The 21,383-nt window shown below is 38.7% G+C and overlaps 3 protein-coding genes across 5 annotated transcripts; 2 read left to right on the plus strand and 1 right to left on the minus strand.

The window, feature by feature from the left end:
- Positions 1-3,577: 3,577 nt before the first annotated feature.
- On the plus strand, positions 3,578-10,527 carry LOC131316742 (protein tesmin/TSO1-like CXC 2). Of its 3 annotated transcripts, none has more exons than XM_058346173.1 (10): positions 3,578-3,856; positions 5,771-5,931; positions 6,039-6,753; positions 7,591-8,021; positions 8,116-8,190; positions 8,737-8,917; positions 9,015-9,110; positions 9,232-9,298; positions 9,735-9,900; positions 9,991-10,527. In XM_058346173.1, the coding sequence occupies exons 1-10, from the start codon at positions 3,725-3,727 to the stop codon at positions 10,337-10,339; spliced, it is 2,373 nt and encodes a 790-aa protein (XP_058202156.1). In that variant the 5' UTR covers positions 3,578-3,724; the 3' UTR covers positions 10,340-10,527. The 3 variants fall into 3 exon arrangements, with proteins under 3 accessions (XP_058202156.1, XP_058202155.1, XP_058202154.1); XM_058346172.1 differs by having other exon boundaries at positions 3,651-3,856; positions 9,750-9,900; XM_058346171.1 differs by having other exon boundaries at positions 3,651-3,856; positions 8,737-8,911.
- Positions 10,528-11,620: 1,093 nt separating this feature from the next.
- LOC131316747 (small ribosomal subunit protein eS1-like) lies at positions 11,621-15,504 on the minus strand. The gene is made up of 7 exons (XM_058346177.1): positions 15,378-15,504; positions 15,208-15,255; positions 14,574-14,679; positions 13,414-13,551; positions 13,141-13,326; positions 12,069-12,269; positions 11,621-11,971 (listed from the first exon to the last, which is right to left on the minus strand). Exons 1-7 carry the CDS (start codon positions 15,386-15,388, stop codon positions 11,879-11,881), a joined length of 783 nt encoding a protein of 260 aa, XP_058202160.1. The 5' UTR covers positions 15,389-15,504; the 3' UTR covers positions 11,621-11,878.
- A 908-nt stretch (positions 15,505-16,412) lies between these two features.
- LOC131316745 (uncharacterized) lies at positions 16,413-21,021 on the plus strand. Its single transcript, XM_058346176.1, has 8 exons — positions 16,413-16,626; positions 17,835-17,928; positions 18,007-18,057; positions 18,142-18,315; positions 18,574-18,753; positions 19,107-19,226; positions 19,601-19,734; positions 20,500-21,021. The coding sequence occupies exons 1-8, from the start codon at positions 16,505-16,507 to the stop codon at positions 20,555-20,557; spliced, it is 933 nt and encodes a 310-aa protein (XP_058202159.1). The 5' UTR covers positions 16,413-16,504; the 3' UTR covers positions 20,558-21,021.
- Positions 21,022-21,383: the final 362 nt, after the last annotated feature.

Raw genomic sequence — 21,383 nt, forward strand, 5'->3', positions numbered from 1 at the left:
GTAGACTATGGGACAGGTCTCTTAAAAATTAATCCGAAGTGTTCACAAACCGGAATGATCTAGACATCCAGTAGTGCTCCAGAAACAACAGTTGAGAACATCTTATAGATGTGTTCCCCACAAATTGTGGATCACAGAATAATTTACTGGTGGGCGCCGTGTTTGGATGATGAAATTAATATTGGATTATTCTCAACCGTATACGTTTCGTGTAGTTTCCTTGCATGTTACTCATGCATGCATTTGTCTCAGTTGATTTCCCACAGTGGGCCATACCGTGAAAGGATTTTAAAACGTCGTCAAACAGCCAAACAAACCATCTGATCTGATGTCTTCTTTCTGATGTTTCCTTCTGACCAGGGAATGTGGTGGACTACAGAGACTTTTTTCGTTTTGTTTTTTCCTGTGTGCTACGTACAGTGGGGACGCGGGGGGCTGCTGTCTCAATTTTGGGGCCCATCCCGGTCTCGCTTCGATGATCTGAATCGTTCACTTTGTAGAGCTCGTCGAGTAGAACAACTATGTAAAAAATCAGCTTAATTGGATATCATTAAGTACCTGATCGGAGCCCATATAACTCTCAGTCCATGGGTTACAGTGGATTTGATCTAGTGTTTCGGATCCATTCTTTTTAAGACAAAAAGGTTCCGATCAGGTACTTATAAATGATATCCAATTAAGCTGATTTTTTGCATAGATTGTTCTACTCGACGAGCTCTACAAAATGAACGATTCACATCATCAGAACGAGATCGGGATGGGCCCCAAAATGGAGTGCAGCAGCATGCTACTGTCCCCAAGGGGACAGCAGCCCCCCTCCCTCCCGTACAGTGGAAGCACACAACATGCATGAACAAGTCTATGGTTGACCGTGGATCCCAGAATTTTAAAATGTTCAAATTTATTCATTAATAAGTTTTTTGAACGAACTCGAGTTGAGCTCGAATTCAATAAAAATATGACGAGCCGAGCTTGTCCAAATTTGAGTCGAACTCAAACTTGTTCATTTCAAAGCCGGCCCAAGACTACGCAATGGGGATATTGTTGCCAAGCACCCCCGCAAAGCGGGTGCAGAGCGGTCCATCCGACTTTTCATTTCGGTTATCGTCGGGTTTGGATCTTTGTCGGGTAGTCGACAGCTCAGATTTGTATGCCCTAAAATTCAATCCGAACCGTTCGTACCGAAATGAACGGCTAGATCGAACGCTTGACACCACTTTGCAGGGATGCCGCTCAGCAGCTCTACTTTCAAAATTTGCATAAGTTAGCTGGAATAATAGATTTTATTAAATACTACTAGTCTCGTTTCAGCCTTTTTGGTGTGGGCCAATTATTAGGGTTTTAATGTGGCACTTTATGTAGCTTGATCTATCAATATGATGAGTTAATCTCAAGTACTATATACTAGTGGTATGTTAAAGGTTCATTCCTTGTAATGGACGTCCAATGTAGTGTAAACCCACCCTTTGAAATCTGTTGCGCGCCAAAAACCAATTCGGTCGTAATGGGAGACAGCCACGTTTTCTATATACTCCTCTGCCGTAATTATAACGGCGCTCTGCATGTGCATTGTAGTACGTATACGTAGTTATATATAATTCCCTCATTAATGCAACTTTAATTTTTTTTTAATGGAGAAACAACTTTATAACCAAGTCATTAAATGGGCCCGACTGCGCAATCTAAACTTTCGAGGAAGCGAGCGTGGTCACACCAGTTACGCCCCCTTCCCCCCCCCCCCCCAATTTATTGCAAGGTACTCACCCTCTGGGAATCGAACCTCAGATTTTGAGGAGTACTTAAGTCATTAAATGGGCCCGACTGCGTCATCTAAACTTTCGAGGAAGCGAGCGTGGTCACACCAGTTACGCCCCCTTCCCCCCCCCCCCCCACCCCACCCAATTTATTGCAAGGTACTCACCCTCTGGGAATCGAACCTCAGACTTTGAGGAGTACTTTTAAAGTTTGGGCATTCGCTCGAACTGCTGGGGACAACCTCTGAATGTGTCTCATTAATGCAAATTTGTTTGGGAATAAGCAAAGAAAGTTGATCTGGTCCAAAAAATTGTTTGTCAAACTAATTTGAGAAATGGTAGATTTTTGGAAAACCACTCGACATCTTTTGGAACGGGCGAAAACAAAAAAATTAAATACAAAAAAGATGTTGATCTAGCGGTAATTTTTTTTATTTTTTTATGAGAAGGTGACATACAGAGTTAAACGGTTACGAGGAAGCAAATAATTGCTTGGAGTACAATTGACAAGGTTGATGACTCAATTCAAGAATAGCAAAGGTATTCAAACGTTTCCAGCTTCTTTGAGAGCTAGCTAGGGTTACAAGTGGATTTTAAATATACGTACCGAAGACATTTCTTCTTCGAATAAATTCGATATTGTTTCTAAAATACAAAATCATGAAAATAACCCAATCCAAAGAATGCATGTCTTACCTTTGAGTTGGATCGTAAGTGGAGTGGAGTGCAATTAGTGCCTACTTTATACGTCAATGCATATGTGTAGGGTTCTATTCCCGTAAACACTTAGCCCCCCTCTCATAATCCTTTAAAATAGAGTAGATTAGGATTAATGAATGAAAAAAAAAGCCTTTGAGTTGGATCTTCTTTTACTATTAAGGGTCCACTTGAACTAATTGTGGTACAGAATATAAAATTTTGTACAAAAATTGATTCCAAAAGATTTGACAGTTACATATTTCATAATTATGCTGATCAAAATGATGGGTTTATTATTTTGAATGAGAGAACACATTGGATCACATAATTCTATCTCTTATCTTTATTAGATGTAACAAGGTTATCGGTTCAACCCTTATAAAGAGAAAACAGACCCGTGTTGATGCATTGAGTACGGAGATAATAGTATAATGGCAATAAAATATTGACTTTTTTTTTAATTATTTATGATTGCTCAATATTTTAAAGGTTTATGGTCAGCAACAATAATATGGCTAAGATTAATCCAGGCCCAGCCACCCAAGCATATGTGAAACGGGGAAAATTAGATAAAGAAGTGGCGGAAAATAAAAATACTGTGGAGTAAAGCAGAAATAGGTAAAAAGTCAAGGACCAAGTTTGAAAATGCAACAAATACCGCTAAAACCAAGTTTACGTTGCTTTTTGGGAAAAGTCTATTCACGCTCTAACTTTTACAGCCAACCGTAAATCGATTTGTCACATTAGCATATGATCTCCATCATTTTGGTAATTGGAAACATTCATCTCATAGAATGTGATAAAAATACTAGTTACGCCAAAACTCATATTTATCGGCTTTCGATAAATGCATTCTATGCGAGGAGTGTCCATTCGGGCCATGTCCAGGATCAAGGAGGATTGGAGACATGAATTTTTGTGTTCTAATTACTTTTGACGGGTCCTATAAGATAAACGTTTTCACTTATCGTTAATCCGAAGGAGCCCATCTCATCAAGTGACAAATCGGTTGGAAGTTTGGTGGTAAAAATGAGGTTTTGGGCATTTGTCCATGTGGAGTGCCATAAAAAAGGAGTCTAACAGCTGTGAATCTGTGGTAGGGTAGACGGTGGTGGCCCTGGTGGGGTTATCAGTTACATCACCACGAGAAAAATCCACTCCCTCTTCCCGCCTTCCCGCTTCTTCTTAAATCTCGTCAGTCTAGAGAGAGAGAGAGAGAGAGAGAGAGACAGAGAAAAGGGTCCACTCATAGAAGAGAGAGAGAGAGAGAGATGGGTGAAGAGCGAGAGAAGGTAGAGAGAGAGAGAACTGAAGAGAGTGAGGGGTTTGGGAAAGAAGGTTTTGGTCTTGCAATGGACACACCGAATCGGAACCAGATCACTACTCCAGTCTCTCAATTCGAGGTGATTGATTTCGTCCCAAATTTCTCAGCTTTTTGTCGAGTAAACGCGATCTGGGTTCAGTGGGTCGTGCTTGTAGTGCTTTGATGTGGTCTGCATTGGTTAATTTTTTCGGACCCTATATACGTTTTTGGTGAAAACTTTGTCCTCAATCTTAGTGAATTAGGGTTTGGATTGGCCTGGTTAGAGGGGGGTTTGTGAATTTTTTTTAGTACGGAGTATGTTTCTCTCAATTCGAGGTGGGTTGTTTGCGATCTGGGTCAAGTGGGTCGTGCTTGTTTTGCTTTGATTTGACCTTGATTCTTTACTTGTTCAGTGATTCTGACAGTTTTTGGTACGGGGATTGTTTTATTTTTGGTGAATAACGGCTGAATTTCGTAATGAAAACTGTTGGATTTTGTCCTCATTCTTAGTGAACTAGGGTTTGGTTGGCTGGTTCAAGGATTGTTGTGTGATTTTATATGTTTCTGTTGGGCTTAAACTGAATTCTGGCGTTAGGAATTGGCGAAATTTTCCCTTTTTGTTGGTTTTTGCGATCTGGGTCGAGTGGGCCGTGCTTGTTTTGCTTTGCTTTGACATTGATGAGTTATTTGTTCAAAGATTCTTGACAGTTTTTTGTACTGGGTTTGGTTCATTTTTGGTGAAAAAACGAATCTTTTCTTCAATTTAGTGGATTAGGGTTCGGATTGGTTGGCTAGAGGGTTTTGTGTTTGTTTTTTTGTTTCTGTTGGGCTTGGGCTGAAATCTTCAGGGATTGGCATAATTTGGGTCTGAATTTTGTGCAGTTCGGCCTATGGATTCAGTGCAATCGGAGTTTGGTCCAAAAAATTGTTTTTTTTGTTATTTTTCAAGATCTTGGACAATTGGGTTGTGCATGTAGTTTACCAGTAGTTATGAAACTCTCTGCTCTTTGCTTGGTTTCTTTTTCTTTTAAAATGTATATTGTTGAATCATATTTATTATGGAAGATCTCGATGCATGCTGGTTCTTCATTTTTTTTTTTTTAGATGTTGGCAGTTATGTATATTAGACTTTGACTGAATTCTTCTTGGGTTCGCTATTGTTTTGCCTGAATTCTGTGCGGGTTTGATCTGTGCATTCAGTAGAATAGGGTTTGGTTCTGTTGATTTATGTATTCTGCAGTTATTCAACAGCATTGCACCATTGAAGATCTTCAAGTATACTACTTGTTCTATTTCTAGCGGCGTTTTAGAAAATAGTTTGCTAAGTGGCTATCCAAATTTGATTTTGTTTATGTTCATAGTCAGACTTTTTCATTTATTGCGTCTATCATTTTGATTCACATTTCAAACTTTTGATGCCTTCTACAGACAAATTTTATGTTTAACAGTTGACTTAATGCTACATGATTACTGTGTCTCTTTCTCTTTTTGCATGAGGAAATTTAATTTGAGAAATTGGTGTTTTCAGCATTGCCTCCTCAGGTGAAGTTTGAGGCAACATGACAGTACTTCCAATTGCTACATGTACTACTGAGATATAAGCCTTTAAATATTTTTATGTACTTGTTAAACAAGCATCAATCACAGCCTAATAAATTACATGGAACCATGGAAGGCCTCTATGTTTTATGTTCTTGCTGTCTAAATGGATGAAATGACAAACCATTTAGGCATCTACTTATGTCTTCTTATTTTCCATTTACATAGTGGTTGGTTTTCTCTCGGTCTTCCTATACAAATGGAACAAAACATTGGATCTGAATTTCACTTTCATTGTACAACTTCTGATGTTTATGCATTGTTGAAGTATTTGATTTATTGCGAACTCTTTTTCGCTAATGAAGTTTGCATTGACTTACGTAGTGTGTTCAAAGTCCTATTGGTGTGTCCCATTGTTCTCTCCTACCCCACATTTCTTCTGAGCTGAACACAATTGTTTTTTGGCTTGTTGCAGGACTCGCCCGTCTTTAATTACATCAACAGTCTTTCTCCTATCAAGACGGTTAAGTCTACACGTATTAGCCATACATTGAACTCATTTAGTTTTGCAACTCTACCGTCTATTTTTACTTCACCCCATGTCAGTTCACTCAAGGAAACTAGATTCTTAAGAAGGTAACCATCCATCTTACTTGCAGTCAACTCATACAATATTATGAAGTATATGACCTCATTTTCTGATTTTTGTTATCTTATTGTTAATGGTTTCGGGTTCATTTCAGACATCAGTTCTCAGATCCATCAAAACCAGAGTTTTCTTCCGATAATGAGAACAAATGTGGTGCAATTGAAGGGGTTATGGATGTTGCTCATAACATTGATGAGCCGCAGCAATATTTTGATCAAAGGAGTTCCATTGATGAAGCTGAGCCAACTTATGAGTGTTCAGAGCTAGCAATTGAGGTCTCGCAAACCCTGATCTATGATTGTGGTAGCCCTGTTTGTAGTGCAACACCCTGCAATGAGATTGAATCTAAATATGTGTCAGAATTTGCTGGTACATCGAGCTCAGGTCTGCCATCTGCTCAAGAGGCCTCTGAAACAGGTTTCTTAGGAAATGGGGTGCAGTTAGAAGGGATAAGTATGACTGAGAACAATACTGAAGGCGCAGGACGTGATTGGGAGAGCATGATATCTGGTGCGGCTGGTTTATTAGTATTTGATTCACCTGATGAAGGAGAGGCTTTTAAGGGTCTTTTCCGGAAACCACTGGATTCTGGAACAAGGTTACGTACTTCTCTTATGTCGGAGTTCACTCAAGATGAAAGTACACAATCTCTTGATCAGGTTGGGCTCGAACATTGTGAATCAGAAAATCCTTGCTCTCAAGTAGGAGAAGAAGGCCGTCTGAATGTAATGGAGGCAACTGGAGATATCCTCGCTAGTTCTTGTCCGCATTCACATGTGCCTGAGCCAAGTGAACAAATCGATAATGAGGTGAGATATTGTGCTTTATTTGCTAGCGGGGTAAAAGTATCAAGTACCACCAGTGCATTATGGCCCTTTTGTCTCCTCTTTTGACGGTTCTGGATCAGAATATCTACTCTAGTACAGATGCACACTATTTTTGTGTTGGTTAGCATGCAAAGCTAGGCGCTGATATTCATCATCGGTCAAAAATCAACATGTGCTAAAATAGTTGACTTAGCAAAAAATATTTTGGTATCAGATAGCTGACTACGTATCAATTATGTGTGGGATAGCTCTGCCATTATGTGCTTGCTTTATCTTATGTCCAGTGCTATGGTGATTGGAGACCATAATTCTCTCTGTCCCCTAAAGGAAGTTTCTTCTAGAGTCCATTTTTTGTTTTCTTCCAATAGAATGGGTCTGCGAAATATATTCCACTTAAACTTTTCAGGGAAATTCCCCTTTACCCATTCTAGGATTATTACTGTTATTCATTGGGAGAAATATCGTATGATCTCCCTTTTCTTAACTAAGTCAGAGAAATCAGGAGTCATGAAGCAATGCAGGGCTGCAGGCTTTACGTCACTTTCTAGATGCTTAGATTCTTGTCAGAAATCCCATGTTGCCTCTCCCCATGTGAATCTTGTGGTCATTAAACTGCACTATTGAGGTTGCTCTTGAGTTTGTATCAAGATGTTAGCTAAGCTGCTGTATACCCCACCTCCTTATCCTTCATGTTGAATTGTAGAGCTTTTTGGTTAACTCAAGTTGCAGCTGTAAACACTTCTATGTTGTTTGTTGTATGGAAGAATATGTTGCTTCAAAATGTTTGACATAGCATGGTTATTTTATGTGTTTTTACAGCCAAATCCTAATTTGCATCGTGGCATTAGGAGGCGCTGTCTGGTGTTTGAGATAGGTGGAGCTTGCAACAAGCATTTAGGCGATAGTTCTAGCTCTTGCTCTTCCTTTTTATCACGATCTGATGTCAACATTGAGTCCAACGTCAAGCAGCTGGTTCCTATAAAGACTGGCACAGAGTCTTCACGCCGCATTCTACCTGGAATTGGTTTGCACTTAAATGCTCTTGCGAGGACTTCAAAGAACTACAGCATCAGCAGTCATGAAGTTTTGACTACTGATCAAGAATATCTTGATAAATCTCCGGCAGTGACTTCTATGGAAATGCGCATCATTCCTTATGAAAATGGAGGTCAGGGTATAGAAGATACTTCTCAGGCATCTGGGTATATAGCTAATGAAGAGTTCAATCAGAATAGTCCAAAAAAGAAGAGGCATGTACAGTAGTTCACTTATTCTGGATTTGGATGATTATGAAACATGTTGTTTTTGGTTGCCTCAGTTTTCATAGTACATATTTATTTTCAGGCGTAAGCTGGAAACTGCTGGAGAGAGTGAAGGCTGTAAGCGGTGTAACTGTAAGAAATCAAAATGCTTGAAACTGTAAGCTCTTGGATTCCTTTAAGTTGCCATTACATTGCTTTGTGCATTTTCCACTTACTAGTCACATGATTGCATCTTCTCCTTTTCAGTCGTGACATTCTCTTTGGGTTTGTTTGGTGCATAAATCTAACTTATTTATTGTAGTGTTTAGCCAAGATGGTAATCTACTAATAATATTCAATTGCTTGTTAATGATTGGTGTCTCATTGTGGCTCCCTTGAGTTTTTAATATTGTTGAGACTTCTAGCATGCAGATGTAACGTACAACATTCAATAGAAAGCAGAAAAGATAGAGATAACAAGTTGCTCACATGAAATTGAGGGTCAATCAAATTTTGAAACACAAAATAGAAGTCTCAACATTTGGTAGTACTTAATTGTTTGCCTGTTGACTTCCTTCTAGCACTTGTAGAATTAGAATCTGACTAACTAAAAAAACAAAGCTTGTTGATGCCACATTACCAATGTTCCAATGAAACATGCCTTAAAGCCGCAATGAAGTTATGCTCACGAATCATGATTCACCTATTGAGCTTCTGAATGCAGTTATTGTGAATGCTTTGCTGCTGGCGTCTATTGTGTGGAGCCATGTTCATGTATAGATTGCTTCAACAAGCCTGTTCACGAAGATACTGTCCTTTCGACTCGTAAACAGATCGAATCTCGAAATCCCCTTGCATTTGCTCCTAAAGTAATTAGGAGCTCCGATTCTGTGCCAGAAGTTGGGGTTAGCAAGCTATATCTGGCTTTGCAATTTGACATACTTTGACTTGCCTTTTGATTCTTTTGCATGGCTATCATTTAACGTGGTGTTGCTCTCTCAGGATGAATCAAGCAAGACTCCAGCTTCAGCAAGGCACAAAAGAGGATGCAATTGCAAGAAATCTGGCTGCCTGAAGAAGTACTGTGAATGCTTCCAGGTTCGGTTGCTTGATCTCTTCTCCATTTGTTTCCCCAGTTTTGCTTCTTTTCCTTTGTGGATTCTATAAGTTCTTGCTGTTTCTTGCCGTCTGATATGCAAATGATTCTTTCCTTTAAAAGGGTGGTGTTGGATGCTCCGTTAACTGCAGATGTGAAGGGTGTAAGAATGCATTCGGTACAAAGGATGGTGAGCACGCCCCTTTCAAGTTTTGTTTTAGTTGATCAATGCCTCTTTAAGCTTTAATGAAGAATCTTTAGCCTACTTTCTACAAATTTATATTCTTCACTTCTTTATGCGGAGTTTGGATGATTTAGATGTGAATTGATAGTGACATGGAAGAAAAGCAGAAGGTAAAGCAAGATTTGAAAAGATACTGAAGTGAAGAAGATAAATTTGTTTCTTCGATCCCCCCATCATTTTCCTCTCTCTTCCTTGAACCTTTTGCAAGTTCATGGTCCTAACTAAGCCTTAAAAATCCTAGTGTTTCGTCTCTTGAGTCGGCATTCCTTTTTACTTGCCTTCTACATCTTTTGCTATCTTTTGTATCGTTTTATGATTTCATCCGATGCAACAATGCATAGCAGTTGTTTTCAGTTTGAAATATTGTCTCCCTGGAATTTAGGGTCTGCTTTAATAGGAGCAGAAGCTGAGCTGGAAGAAGAAGAAGAAGAAACAGAGACATATGAAAAGACCGTTGTAAACAAAAGTTTACAGAAGAATGTAATTCAGAACAGTGTAGAGCAGAATCCAGACTATGCTCTTCCAGCAACACCTTTACGGTGTGGCAGGTATAAATCTAGCTCTTCTTTACCCAAGATATTTATTCCTACAAATATTTGTTTTTGGTTTTGACTTTGCTTTAATATTCGGTGACTCAGAGAATTGGTTCGACTCCCATTTTCCTCTAAGAGCAAGCCACCGCGATCTTCATTTCTTTCCATCGGATCCTCTTCCAGTTTTTATGGTAGCCAAAAGTTTGGAAAGCCGAACTTCTTACCTCAACCCAAGTTTGAGAAGCGAATCCAAGCTGTTCCGGAAGACGAAATGCCTGAGCTTCTTCAAGGGAACTGCTCTCCCATCAGCGGTATCAAATCTGCTTCCCCAAACAGCAAGAGAGTCTCTCCTCCACATTGCAGTGACTTTGGGGTGTCCCCTGGCCGGAGGAGCAGCCGGAAGTTGATATTGCGGTCTATTCCTTCATTTCCTTCTCTCAACCCCAAGGATTGAAAGGTTAAATCATCACATCAGTGAACTCGAGACGAAGTTGTTTAATCTTCAGTGTAGTTATTTGAGCTGTGTTGTTATATGTAGTAGTTGTATGTTATTTGAGTTTGTGTCATGTATAATATTACAGCAGTCCTAATAACGAATAATTTGCTTCAGTTAAGTAGTGAAATTCTAGTGGCCTCTCCAAATGTTTGTTTTTCTTTCTCATTTCATGGATTTTGAATTTGCTGAGCCACAGAGAGATGCAGGGAAAAGAGAAACCATTGTGGACTAGAATGTGGCGTGCAAAATTTATCAAGTAATTTAGGACTGCAAATGAGCCGAGTAGTAGTCTTCAAATTTGCCAAGCCATAATAGTAGATTTGTCTGAGCCCAGAGTTTTTATACACTTGATAATATGAAAGAGTCGAACATGAAAGAGAGTTTTAAAGATTCAATTAATGCCTGCTTAGTTGATGAACATGGGGATGATGCTGTGTGGCACAGTGCTGTGCACATTCGGACTGTTCGTTTGGCAATCTAACAATCCAAATCCTATTTCTACCATCCACGCATTCGAGCCGTTCATTGGCGAGATGAAATTTTGACCGTGGATTGCCGAATGGACGGTCTGGTTAAGAGTCTGCGAAACTCGTAAAAAGATCAACCATATATGAAAAGAAAAGAAATACTACGAAAGATCCAATGGAAGGCATAACATTTGCCTGTGAGCTTAGTCAAATTTTGTCCAATTTAACTCGGGCTGGAGAACGTGTCAAGCTGTAGATTTTCAAGCTTAGTTTGAAATTTAGCGAGCTTCAAAATTATATTTAACCATGACATTTATTATACTTTGGTAGCCTCAAATGAGTTCTACTCGAGCTGATAACAAGAATGAATTCTTTTACATGTCATAAGCAAAATGAGCATACCTCGTTCAAGTTTTAAAAGCCTAACGAGCTTCAACTTATATGCAAGTTTGATTTGTTTACGTGACAAACCAACCTCAAACAAGTCGAATATGAGCTCAAAATCAAGTAATATCATTAGAAGAAACAACGACAAGACCAAACTTTATCAAAGGGATCTGGAGATAGATCTCACAGGTTTCATTATCGACAGATCGTTACCTTTTTCACTTCCTCCTTCAAGGAAACTAGGGATGGAGTTACTACACTACCATTGAAAATGGCTGCAATGAACTTCTCAATCCACCTAAAAACTTTGGGATAGCAAACAAAGACCCCAAAAAATCCGAAGGCAGGTTGAAAATTTAAGACAAATGATTTCACTCATGCCATGTACACGAAAAACAAATCATCGGGGTAGAAATCAAACATATCACGTCTATTTCAGAGGGGTTTACATAAGCGATACTAGAAATTGACCACATTAAGGGAGAAAAAAAAGGCACGGAAGTGTGTTCTCCTCGAGATCAAAATTCTGACTACATAATACGAATTCACTTAAAATCTAGTTTGTTCCTTCATCAGAGCATGAAGCAGCTCAATAACTTAAAACGAAAAATGAAAGCATATTCCTTTTAACTTCATTTAAGCTTTACTCAGCTGCTGCTCCCTCTTCAGGCACAGGATCCTCAGCAGGCCTTTCCATTTTCACTCCAACATCCTCAGTAGAATAATCACCGTGAACCTACATCACCATGCCACATTTCAGGAGAGAGAGAGAGAGAGAGAGAGAGAGAGAGAGAGAGAGAGAGAGAGAGAGAGAGAGAGAGAGAGAGACTTACCTCCATCAACTTGCTAAGATCAAACTTAGGAGCTTTCAAGATCTTCACTTTACGAATGAACACATTTTGGAGAGGATAGATGCTAGATGTTGCTTTCTCAATCTCCCTGCCAATTGATTCAGGAATGAATTTGAGGACCAAATCCTTCAGATCACAAGATTGTGACTGGTTTACCATGATCTCCCGCATCTTTTGGCGGATCTGAGAAAATGGATGAGAATAAAGAGAAAAACAATTAATAATAAACCTTGCATCGGTATCTGCCATGCCATGGAACAACAAAAACTAAAAAAATGAGCTATATAAGACTTGCATCAGTATCTGCAATAAAATCAAAGTCATTCCATTAACAACGCTCTGTTTGTTTGACCGATGACCAGATATGAGCATCGGTTCGGGGTTACATCCAAGGGGATCACGACCCAGATCAACTACCCCTAGGAGAAAGAATTATTGCTGGTCAGCATATTTGATTTCTTCAAAGGTGTAAAAACTCAGTTCAAGTTGGTGTTCGTTGAAATTGTTACTGCGTGGATTAAATATGCATTGGACACATTATACCCCAGAGTACAGGATATACAAAACCGAGAGGGTGTGATATATAATCCCATCACTCTTATGGCCGATAGGAATGCATAGTAAGGGACTACATATCCGTTCACCTACTAGTCACATAAAAGCAGACAGGCTCGAAATATTTATCAAGATGTCCTGTAGGACCCGTTTGTTTCTCCAGATCAAAACATTGGACTGGACTATAAATCTAACAGGATCATATCCTGCATTTTTAGAACACTTGTAGTCATTATTTTAAACCATTCAAGATTTTATTCAACAAGAAATGAGATAACAATAACTAAAGGGATATTAATCCCCTCCTTACTGCTAATCCGATTGGACGCTAATCCGATTGGATTACCAATCCGCTATATAGCCTATATCCCTTCACTATTAATCCAACAAAGAACTGGACAAGGCTCTGTAGCAATGCTTTATAGATGAACAAACAATTGTATAACAGAAATAACAAAAAAGGAAAAGCAATAGGTTGTAGCAATTCTACAGTTTCTACCTGCTTTATCTGGCTCGATTGTGCATAACAGGTTCTCTTCTGCTGGTTTACACGCTTCTTAGTGAACCCAATGCAGAACAACCTTAAAGTAAAGTTGTCAGTTGTTTTCACATCAACGTGAGCCTCGATCAATGTTTGCCACTTGCGCACCAGCGACCTCAGCTTGTCAGTGGTAAAATCCATTCCCTGAGATTTCCAGAAAATAATTACCAGACATACACACAAATTAAAGATTGGAGAAATTGTAAGTGACACTTGTGATCTTTATCATACCCAAAAGTTGGTCAGAACATTTTTTCCTTGAACATCCTCAGCTCTCAGTCTGATCTTTCTGTAGGAATGATCCTCATCACCTTGAAGGTCAGCCAAGGAGACTTCGAAAACACGGTGTTTGAGTCCTTCTGAAGCAATCTGATACAGAACATAACTCAGAACATGGGCATAATGCCAAAACCTAATGCACAAATCAAGGTACTAAATGCCTTGCAAAGAGAGTTGTAACTTTAATAGTATCAGCACTCAAACCTCTCAACATTCAATGCTCGATTATTATATTTCAAAAGCATAGAAGCTTCATAATGGTAGTAGTAATGTAAAAGGAAGACTGGACAAGTAACAACAAACACAGATGAACCTAAACCATCACTCTTTCTAGCATCTGCAATTCCCATTCGATGACATTTTGTTACACTAATACAATATGTATTACATAACAGAGGAAGGCTTCTGGTGTTGAATATGTATAGGAATCAGATCATATTTTAAACCAAATTCATAATTTGTGGTCTTGCAAAACATAGGCAACATTGGCAACTCAAAAGTCTATTGGATTCTGAATTTAGAGCAATTTCATACTCCCAAAATGGAAATAGATGGAGGGTATATTGCACAAGAATCTAAAACGATGTGGATGTATTTATCAGTCATTTCGGGCACCTTAAATCTGAACACAAGGCAAGAGGAAGATAAACACATGAGCGATATTGTAGAACAACTCAAGCTTTTTAGAGAACCCAAAGAGAAGGCCCCATGATAGTGGTAACAGTAATACTAATTATTTTTCCATGGTTCTGACAAAAACCGCATAGGTAATTTGGATAACAACAAAGAAAATTTGATACTACGCAGGATTTTCAAAAGTAAAAGACCAATCGGGACCACTCGGAACAAACCAATGCCAGTTACACTCGAAAAACAGATCACAATCCAAAAGTAATCAAACTGAAATGCTATAATATTACATTTTTTCACAAACTTAATATACAAAGTCATGGCCCTTAATATTCTAATATACAGGCTTGATGGGTCCCAAGACTCATGAACAAAGCCCAAGTATGAAGATTGGAATAGCAAAATCCCTTGACTATTGGGCTCCTATATTCAGATACCTACGGTACCAAAAGCTCTTCCATTTGCCGAAATCACATTATTACCTTTGTCCCTTGAGTTCTGGTGACGAGAGTTTTCCCAACATTCCGGACGGTAAAGAGGGATGGAGCCTTGATATCATACCAATCTTTCTTCGTGAATGGATCAGCTCTGTTCACACCAAAAACACCATAAATCATTTTCATACATACCCATACCACAAAATCAATGATATACCACCATCATCCAAATAGCTTAAATTCAGATATGATAGTTATGGATTTCAACATTGGGTTTTGAAGCATCATCTTAATGAAATGAAAATGACAATTTGATAGGTGTGATAAGATAGGGGAAGGAGCCAATGACAAAATATCATTGTTTTTGTAAAATTCACTCCATTTCTCACCAAATCACTCAATCCAAATGAGTGATTAGGCAAGAAACTCAAATCCTCTCATTTCTTTCCTTTTCTCATCAAATCCCTCACTCCAAAGAAGCTACCATGATAAGTTCTCAATTTACACAAGGAACCAAATAAATAAACATCTCTTTCTACCTCTAACCCATCTTCCACTCTAGTTTCCAAACAACCCACAGCTAAATCTGTTACCTTGTTGTTGAATTCTAAACCAAGCCTAAGGAAATTTAGTGAACTTAAATAGCTGCACATATTAGATTCAGGTTCCAGATGCTCACGCTTTCTTCTTTCCTCCTTTCTTTCCCTTCGAAATCCTCTTGTTCTTCCTGAGAGGTACAAAAATGTTTAGGTCAGCAGCAGTTAAAATGCATGCACGCACACATAAGATCTATGAACGGGGACGTCTACGTAAACATACATATGAGAGAGAGAGAGAGAGAGAGAGTACCCGACGGCCATTGTTGAGCGAGTGAGGAATCACTGCGAGCTCAGCGACGGCTCTCTGTGGGAAGAGGCACTGAGGCAGCACTTCGTTAATTCCTCAAAACCCTAGGCATCGCGAATTTGTACTGGTTATTGGATTTTACGACTGTGCGCTTAACTACATCTCGCCCCCCTAAACTATCATACTTTCTCAAAATAACCCCTAAGAAATAAAACCGGACACTTTATCATCTTGAACTATTCAATACTTTGTTTGGAACTTGAGAAAAATGAAGAAAAATAAAATGGGAGAAGAATGGTAGGAAGAATGGAGGGAAACTTCGTTGTGCAAAGTATTTGAATTTGGTATTTTCTCCCCTCTTTCTCTCCAAACCAATCAATGAAGAGAATTTTTTTTAATTTTTTTGTTGATTTTATTTTCTTTCTTTTTCAAAAGTTTCGAACAAATCCTAAATCTTTCAACTGTGGCTCTTTTGGTCTTCAATTATATAGTGGCTATCAAAGAGCCTAGAATAGTACTCAAATATGTTTTTTTTTCTCAAAATATGACTAGAATGTCCATAATGTTATGCATATAAGATTTGTTTATTTGAAAAAATTGAAGTCCAAATCGCCATCTAAATCACATTCTTCCACTCACTCTTATCCATCGACCTCTCTTTATTTTATCCCCATTAAAACCTCTATTTATTCTTGCATCCTCAAAATCATCAAGACAATAAATAATGAACTTAGACAAATGTCTAGTGTCTGATTTCGATAAATACGCAGGTGTATATGCATATCAGTATTTTTGTCATGTTTGGAGAAAAATAACATTTTGAAAACTAATCCAAGATCTATAACGGATATGAAACAAAGTTTTGGGAGACAAGACGTAATTATGCCATAAAGTGAGGCTCTCAAGTTTCAGTCTTAGCCCGGCCCAAATAAAGCCAACGGCCCAAACCCAACATCGGATCAAGTAGGAACTAGGAACAGGGTAAGACCAACCCTCCAACCCGACCCAAACTCTCGAGGCGGATCATGGATGTTCTTTTTCACAGCGGAACCAACACAGGGTCTCCTAATCGGAAAACCCTAATGTCAGAAAACCCCACAAATTACAACAGAGCAATAAGTTTTTAAAAAATGGCGGAATCAACCTTGAAAGATCAGGGCAATGAATTCTTCAAATCTGGGAATTACCTAAAAGCTGCTGCTCTCTATACTCAGGCCATTAAGCTAGACCCTTCTAACCATGCACTTTACAGGTATTTTTGCATCAGGTATCTCTATATATAGATGCACACACAAGGGTCTATATCTGTGTAGCTACTGCTGTACATGTAGTAAGATTATATTTGCTCGTGTGTATTCCTACTAACCTGCAATCTGTAGTTTAAGTTCGAATCTATAGCAGAGGTGGTAACATTGTGATTCTATCTGGGTTAGGTCAAAATGTGTATGCAGTGAGATGGGTTTGCCTTGATTTATGGGAAAAGTATTTTTTCCAACTGTTTTGTCGAGAAGGGGGAAAATCATGATCTTTGAGTTCGATGGTTCGTATGAGTTTTCGGTAACAGATGGTTTTCCACTGTTTGGTTGCTCAGAAATATTAGGAAAGGGGGGGAACTCATTATCTTTGAATCCGACAGTTTGCATAGTTTTCAGAAAAAAAGATGGTTTCTTTTACACTGTTTGGTTGCTGAGTAAGCTTAGGAACAGGGCAAAATCACGACATTTCGAGTATTGGAAGGACATAGGATACATGTACATTCAGTAAGAAACAAGGGGGTAGCAAGGTGAAAGTAGGAAATGCAGTTACCTACTAAGAGGGTTGATTGGGCCCTGGGGGAAGTGAATTGGGAGGAGCATAGTCTTAGATTTCAATCTAAGTGGGGGAATTTAATGTATAGCAATGTTTAGTTGGGACAAACGTTTTTTAAAAAGCTTCAGTCCAGAAGATAAATATGTACAAACTCCATGAATGCAGCAAAAAAGTTTGTTCTCTTGTTTCAAACTGATCGCTCTAAGTGGAAACAACTGTCGGACAAACTCAGGTGATGTTAACTGTATAGCCTATGGGGAACAGACTTATGAATATTTTTTTTATGCTAGTACGATTTCTTTTGCAGAATATTAGGTTGAACTATGATGAAACTAGACTTATTGAAGTAATCTCTTGTTCTAGGGAGGGCAACATTTTGGTTGATGGTTTTCATTTACGTGTTCCAAATGCTTAAAATAAATCAAGTCGCCAATTACAGACGAGAATCAGCATGGCAGGAATAAGCATCAGTTGGCTATTCAACTATGTCTTATGCTAATTAGTTTTGTAGATACATGTGTGTCTTATCCTTTATCTTTAAACATCAATTCTCATCTTGATACATCTGACTCGAACCCTTATACAAATATATTTCATACAAATGTATCTAATATGTCTTGCTCATTTGTTTGATGAATCTCTTCTTGCTAGCAACCGTGCTGCTGCCTTTCTGCATCTGGTTAAGCTCAACAAAGCACTTGCCGATGCTGAGACAGCAATAACTTTAAACCCTGTCTGGGAAAAGGTATATGATTTTTCTATTGCATTCTGCTTCATTTTCCTCAATGTATCTAGTAAGAGATCAAGTTCATTAAACCTGCAGGGTTATTTCAGGAAAGGATGTGTATTAGAGGCGATGGAAAGATATGATGATGTAAGCATATGGTTCAATTAGTTCATTAGAATGTTTGAGAAAAATTATTCTGTTGCTGATGTCTTAATTGTCTACCTCATGCAGGCCTTAGCTGCCTTTCAAATAGCATTGCAGCACAATCCACAAAGCTCAGAGGTGTCAAAAAAGATCAAGAGACTTACACAGCTGGCAAAAGATAAAAAACGAGTTCAAGAAGTGGAAACCATGAGATCGAACATTGATATGGCAAAGCACTTGGATGAATTAAAATCTGAACTGGTGAGTCGTTTTGACTTTCTTGTAATGATTTCCCTTTTCCCCCCTGCATAAGTCCTGATGTGTATGTCCTTATATCTTTGCATCTTGGATATTTTCTCTCCCTTTCTTCCAATTACTTTAATTTGTTTCCTTAGCTTACTTGTGGAGGTTTAGTCTTAAGTGACTCTTAACATCTTTCTTGTTTTTGTCATTACGAATCCTAAATGTTCTGACTTACAAAACAGATGTAGAGAATTGAATTGAGTTCTATTTTTGCAGTCTGAGATTTATGGAGCTGATGAATCTTGGAAAGAGATTTTCTCTTTTGTTGTTGAAACAATGGAGACGGCTGTAAAATCATGGCATGAAACTTCTAAAGTGGATGGCAGAGTTTATTTTGTCCTTGATAAGGAAAAGACACAGACTGATAAGTATGCCCCAGTTGTCAATATTGATAAGGTAGGTAGTTCTTTGCCCCCTCAGTTAAACGTTCTCATTTTACCCATTTCATGTTTAAATGCTCCGCCTGTTGATTTCGAATGTTCATTTCTCGTTTTGTGTGTTTTTTTGAGTCCTTATTTTTCTTGTTGATTTATAATTGCAAGTCCAGTGATGCTGTAATACAGGAAATCGATCTTTCTTTCGCAACCAGGAATGTATTGTATTGTTTAGAGTTTCTGGCTGTAATGATTACTTACTCTGATCCCCTCCCTTGCATTATATGATGAGAAATACTATACCGTTGTTTGTTTTGCTTTTTATTATTTTTATTTTGCTGTGATACTAAAATTTGGTTCTTTTCGCCATTCTAGGCATTTGAATCACCCCATACGCACAGCAGTTGTTTTGAATTTCTGAGGCAGTATGCTGTGGATTCTTATTCTCATGCAGCTTGCTTAGTGGCTCCCAAAAGCATTATATCCTACCCACAGGTAAGGATAACGACTTTGCATCATCCTCAAATAGTGGATATTTATGAATGTGTGTTACCTGGAAGAGTTTTTTTTTGGCTGGGCAGGAATAGCTGTTAAAAATGAGTAAACTTATGAGACGGGATTAGGGAAACTTGTCTGAAGTGGTGTATTCATGTGATGAAAACCAACATGACAACTCAGAAGAGTTTTACTCACTCTACAAGAACACGAACAGAGAAATAACGTGCTATGTTACATGGACTCCTCTAAACTTGTGAAGTACATGCATCGGACACTTGTCGGAATGTTTATGCCTTGATTAGTTGGACATGCACCTGTAAAGTGTGCTCAAGAAGTTTGAACTATGATTTATACTCTGTCTTCTATTGCAGGTCTGGAAAGGTCAGGGATCAAGGAAATGGAAGCATGGACAAGATGATGGATTCTTTGTTCAATTTGAATCACCTCTCTCGCGAAAATTGTGGTTTGTTCCCAGTTCCACCGAGAAGGGGCAAATATTGTGCAGGTCTCTCTCTCTCTCTCTCTCTCTCTCTCTCTCTCTCTCTGTCTCACACACACACACACACACACACGAACATGTAAATCACCACAGCTTAGGTTAAGATCTCGATTCTATCTTAATATGCTCTAGAGTTAGCACCCAAGGATAGAGACTCTGAATTAAAATGGTTTTGATGCGACATGCTTATTACTATACAAGATTCCCGACAAATAGTGAGCTGTTGAATGGATCACTTTCCGGAGGCTTATATTTAGTTTCAAATGGGTTTGAGGGCAACATGCGCCTTTTAACACGAGAAACTATGATGAGTAGGTTGTTCAGTTGATCACTCTACACATCAATGACGCATTTTGAAGTTGTCCAAGAACTGACAATGTTTGTCTTGCAGTCTTTACTCTTGCTTTCATGTAATGGAGGTGCATCCAGTGTCTCCTTTAATACTAGGAATCGGATGTAGAAATTATTCTATATGGTTGCTGTGACAATCCAGAGGATTAATACCCGTTCTAGCATAAAAGGAGGAAGAATAAAATGTTGCTAGAAAGAATAAGTAAGAAGTATGCAAAGGAAAAGCTAGACTCTAGTACTTGAAATTCTGCAAAATAGTCGGCTACGCTCTGTATGTGCAAATAGTTGCCTACTTAATGTTTCATGCATGCTTATCAAATAAAATAAAAAAGTTTCATACATGACATTCACAACACCACGGTTTCTCCCACTTCGCTGCTGCCGTATCACTTATGTGATTTTACATTCTCTGTTGCCCAGTGATCCAGTGGTTTTGGACATAAGCATTCACGAAGTGCTTCCTCGTCTATTCAAGTAATCTGAATGTTCTATTCCAGATGCCTCTTTATCTTTGGTCCAAATGCATTTGAGTATCATCACCCAGCAAGGGAAAAAGGGGGCCTGTTGTTTGGAAAGAGGATAGAGTTCATGGTGATCACCAGTGAATTGCATGGCCATGCCAAATGTTGAGAGAGAGAGAGAGAGAGAGAGAGAGAGAGAGAGTACTTTCAGGTCAGTTGTTGAACTTGTTGCAAGGGTTTCGGCATGATTCTTTCTTTTTCTTGTTGAAAGCAATTGGGTTGTGGAGTTAGTAACTGTATAACAAATTTTGTGGTTGTGGTCGTGTGTTGTAGAAGGTAGCGCAGTTGTGAAGGTAACTTGGCTTCTTTTTCAGTTATCTAACAGTTCATCCGACACTCGCTATTTGTTTTGTTTTGTAAAGATGCTTAAAAGTATTTCCTGGTTTTTCAAAAGGTTTGGACGGTGATCTTGATTCTTGAACATGTGATTCCACTAGAAACCTTGCTACCTTTTCTGGTATGCAATTGAGGAAGTATATCATTGCAACTTCCAATTTGTACTCTCATGTTTTTCAAAAGTGTACTTTGATCGTTTACTTGGTATTTTGAAGGGCAAGATTAGTAGATACTTCAAAATTTAAGTTGGTATTACTTTTCTAGCGTTTTGCTACCTTGATAGTGTATTCCATTTGTTTCTTTAAGCACCAACTCACTTTGTTATGGCATATGCGGAATGGGAAATCTTGCAGTGCAGCCCGCACTGCAGGGGCTGTAGGGCGGCCGATCCGGCCATCCATTTTGACGCTGACGACTCGGATTTAACCCGAGCTCCTATTGATCCGA

Source organism: Rhododendron vialii, chromosome 2a (assembly GCF_030253575.1).
Source record: "Rhododendron vialii isolate Sample 1 chromosome 2a, ASM3025357v1".
Lineage (NCBI taxonomy): Eukaryota > Viridiplantae > Streptophyta > Magnoliopsida > Ericales > Ericaceae > Rhododendron > Rhododendron vialii.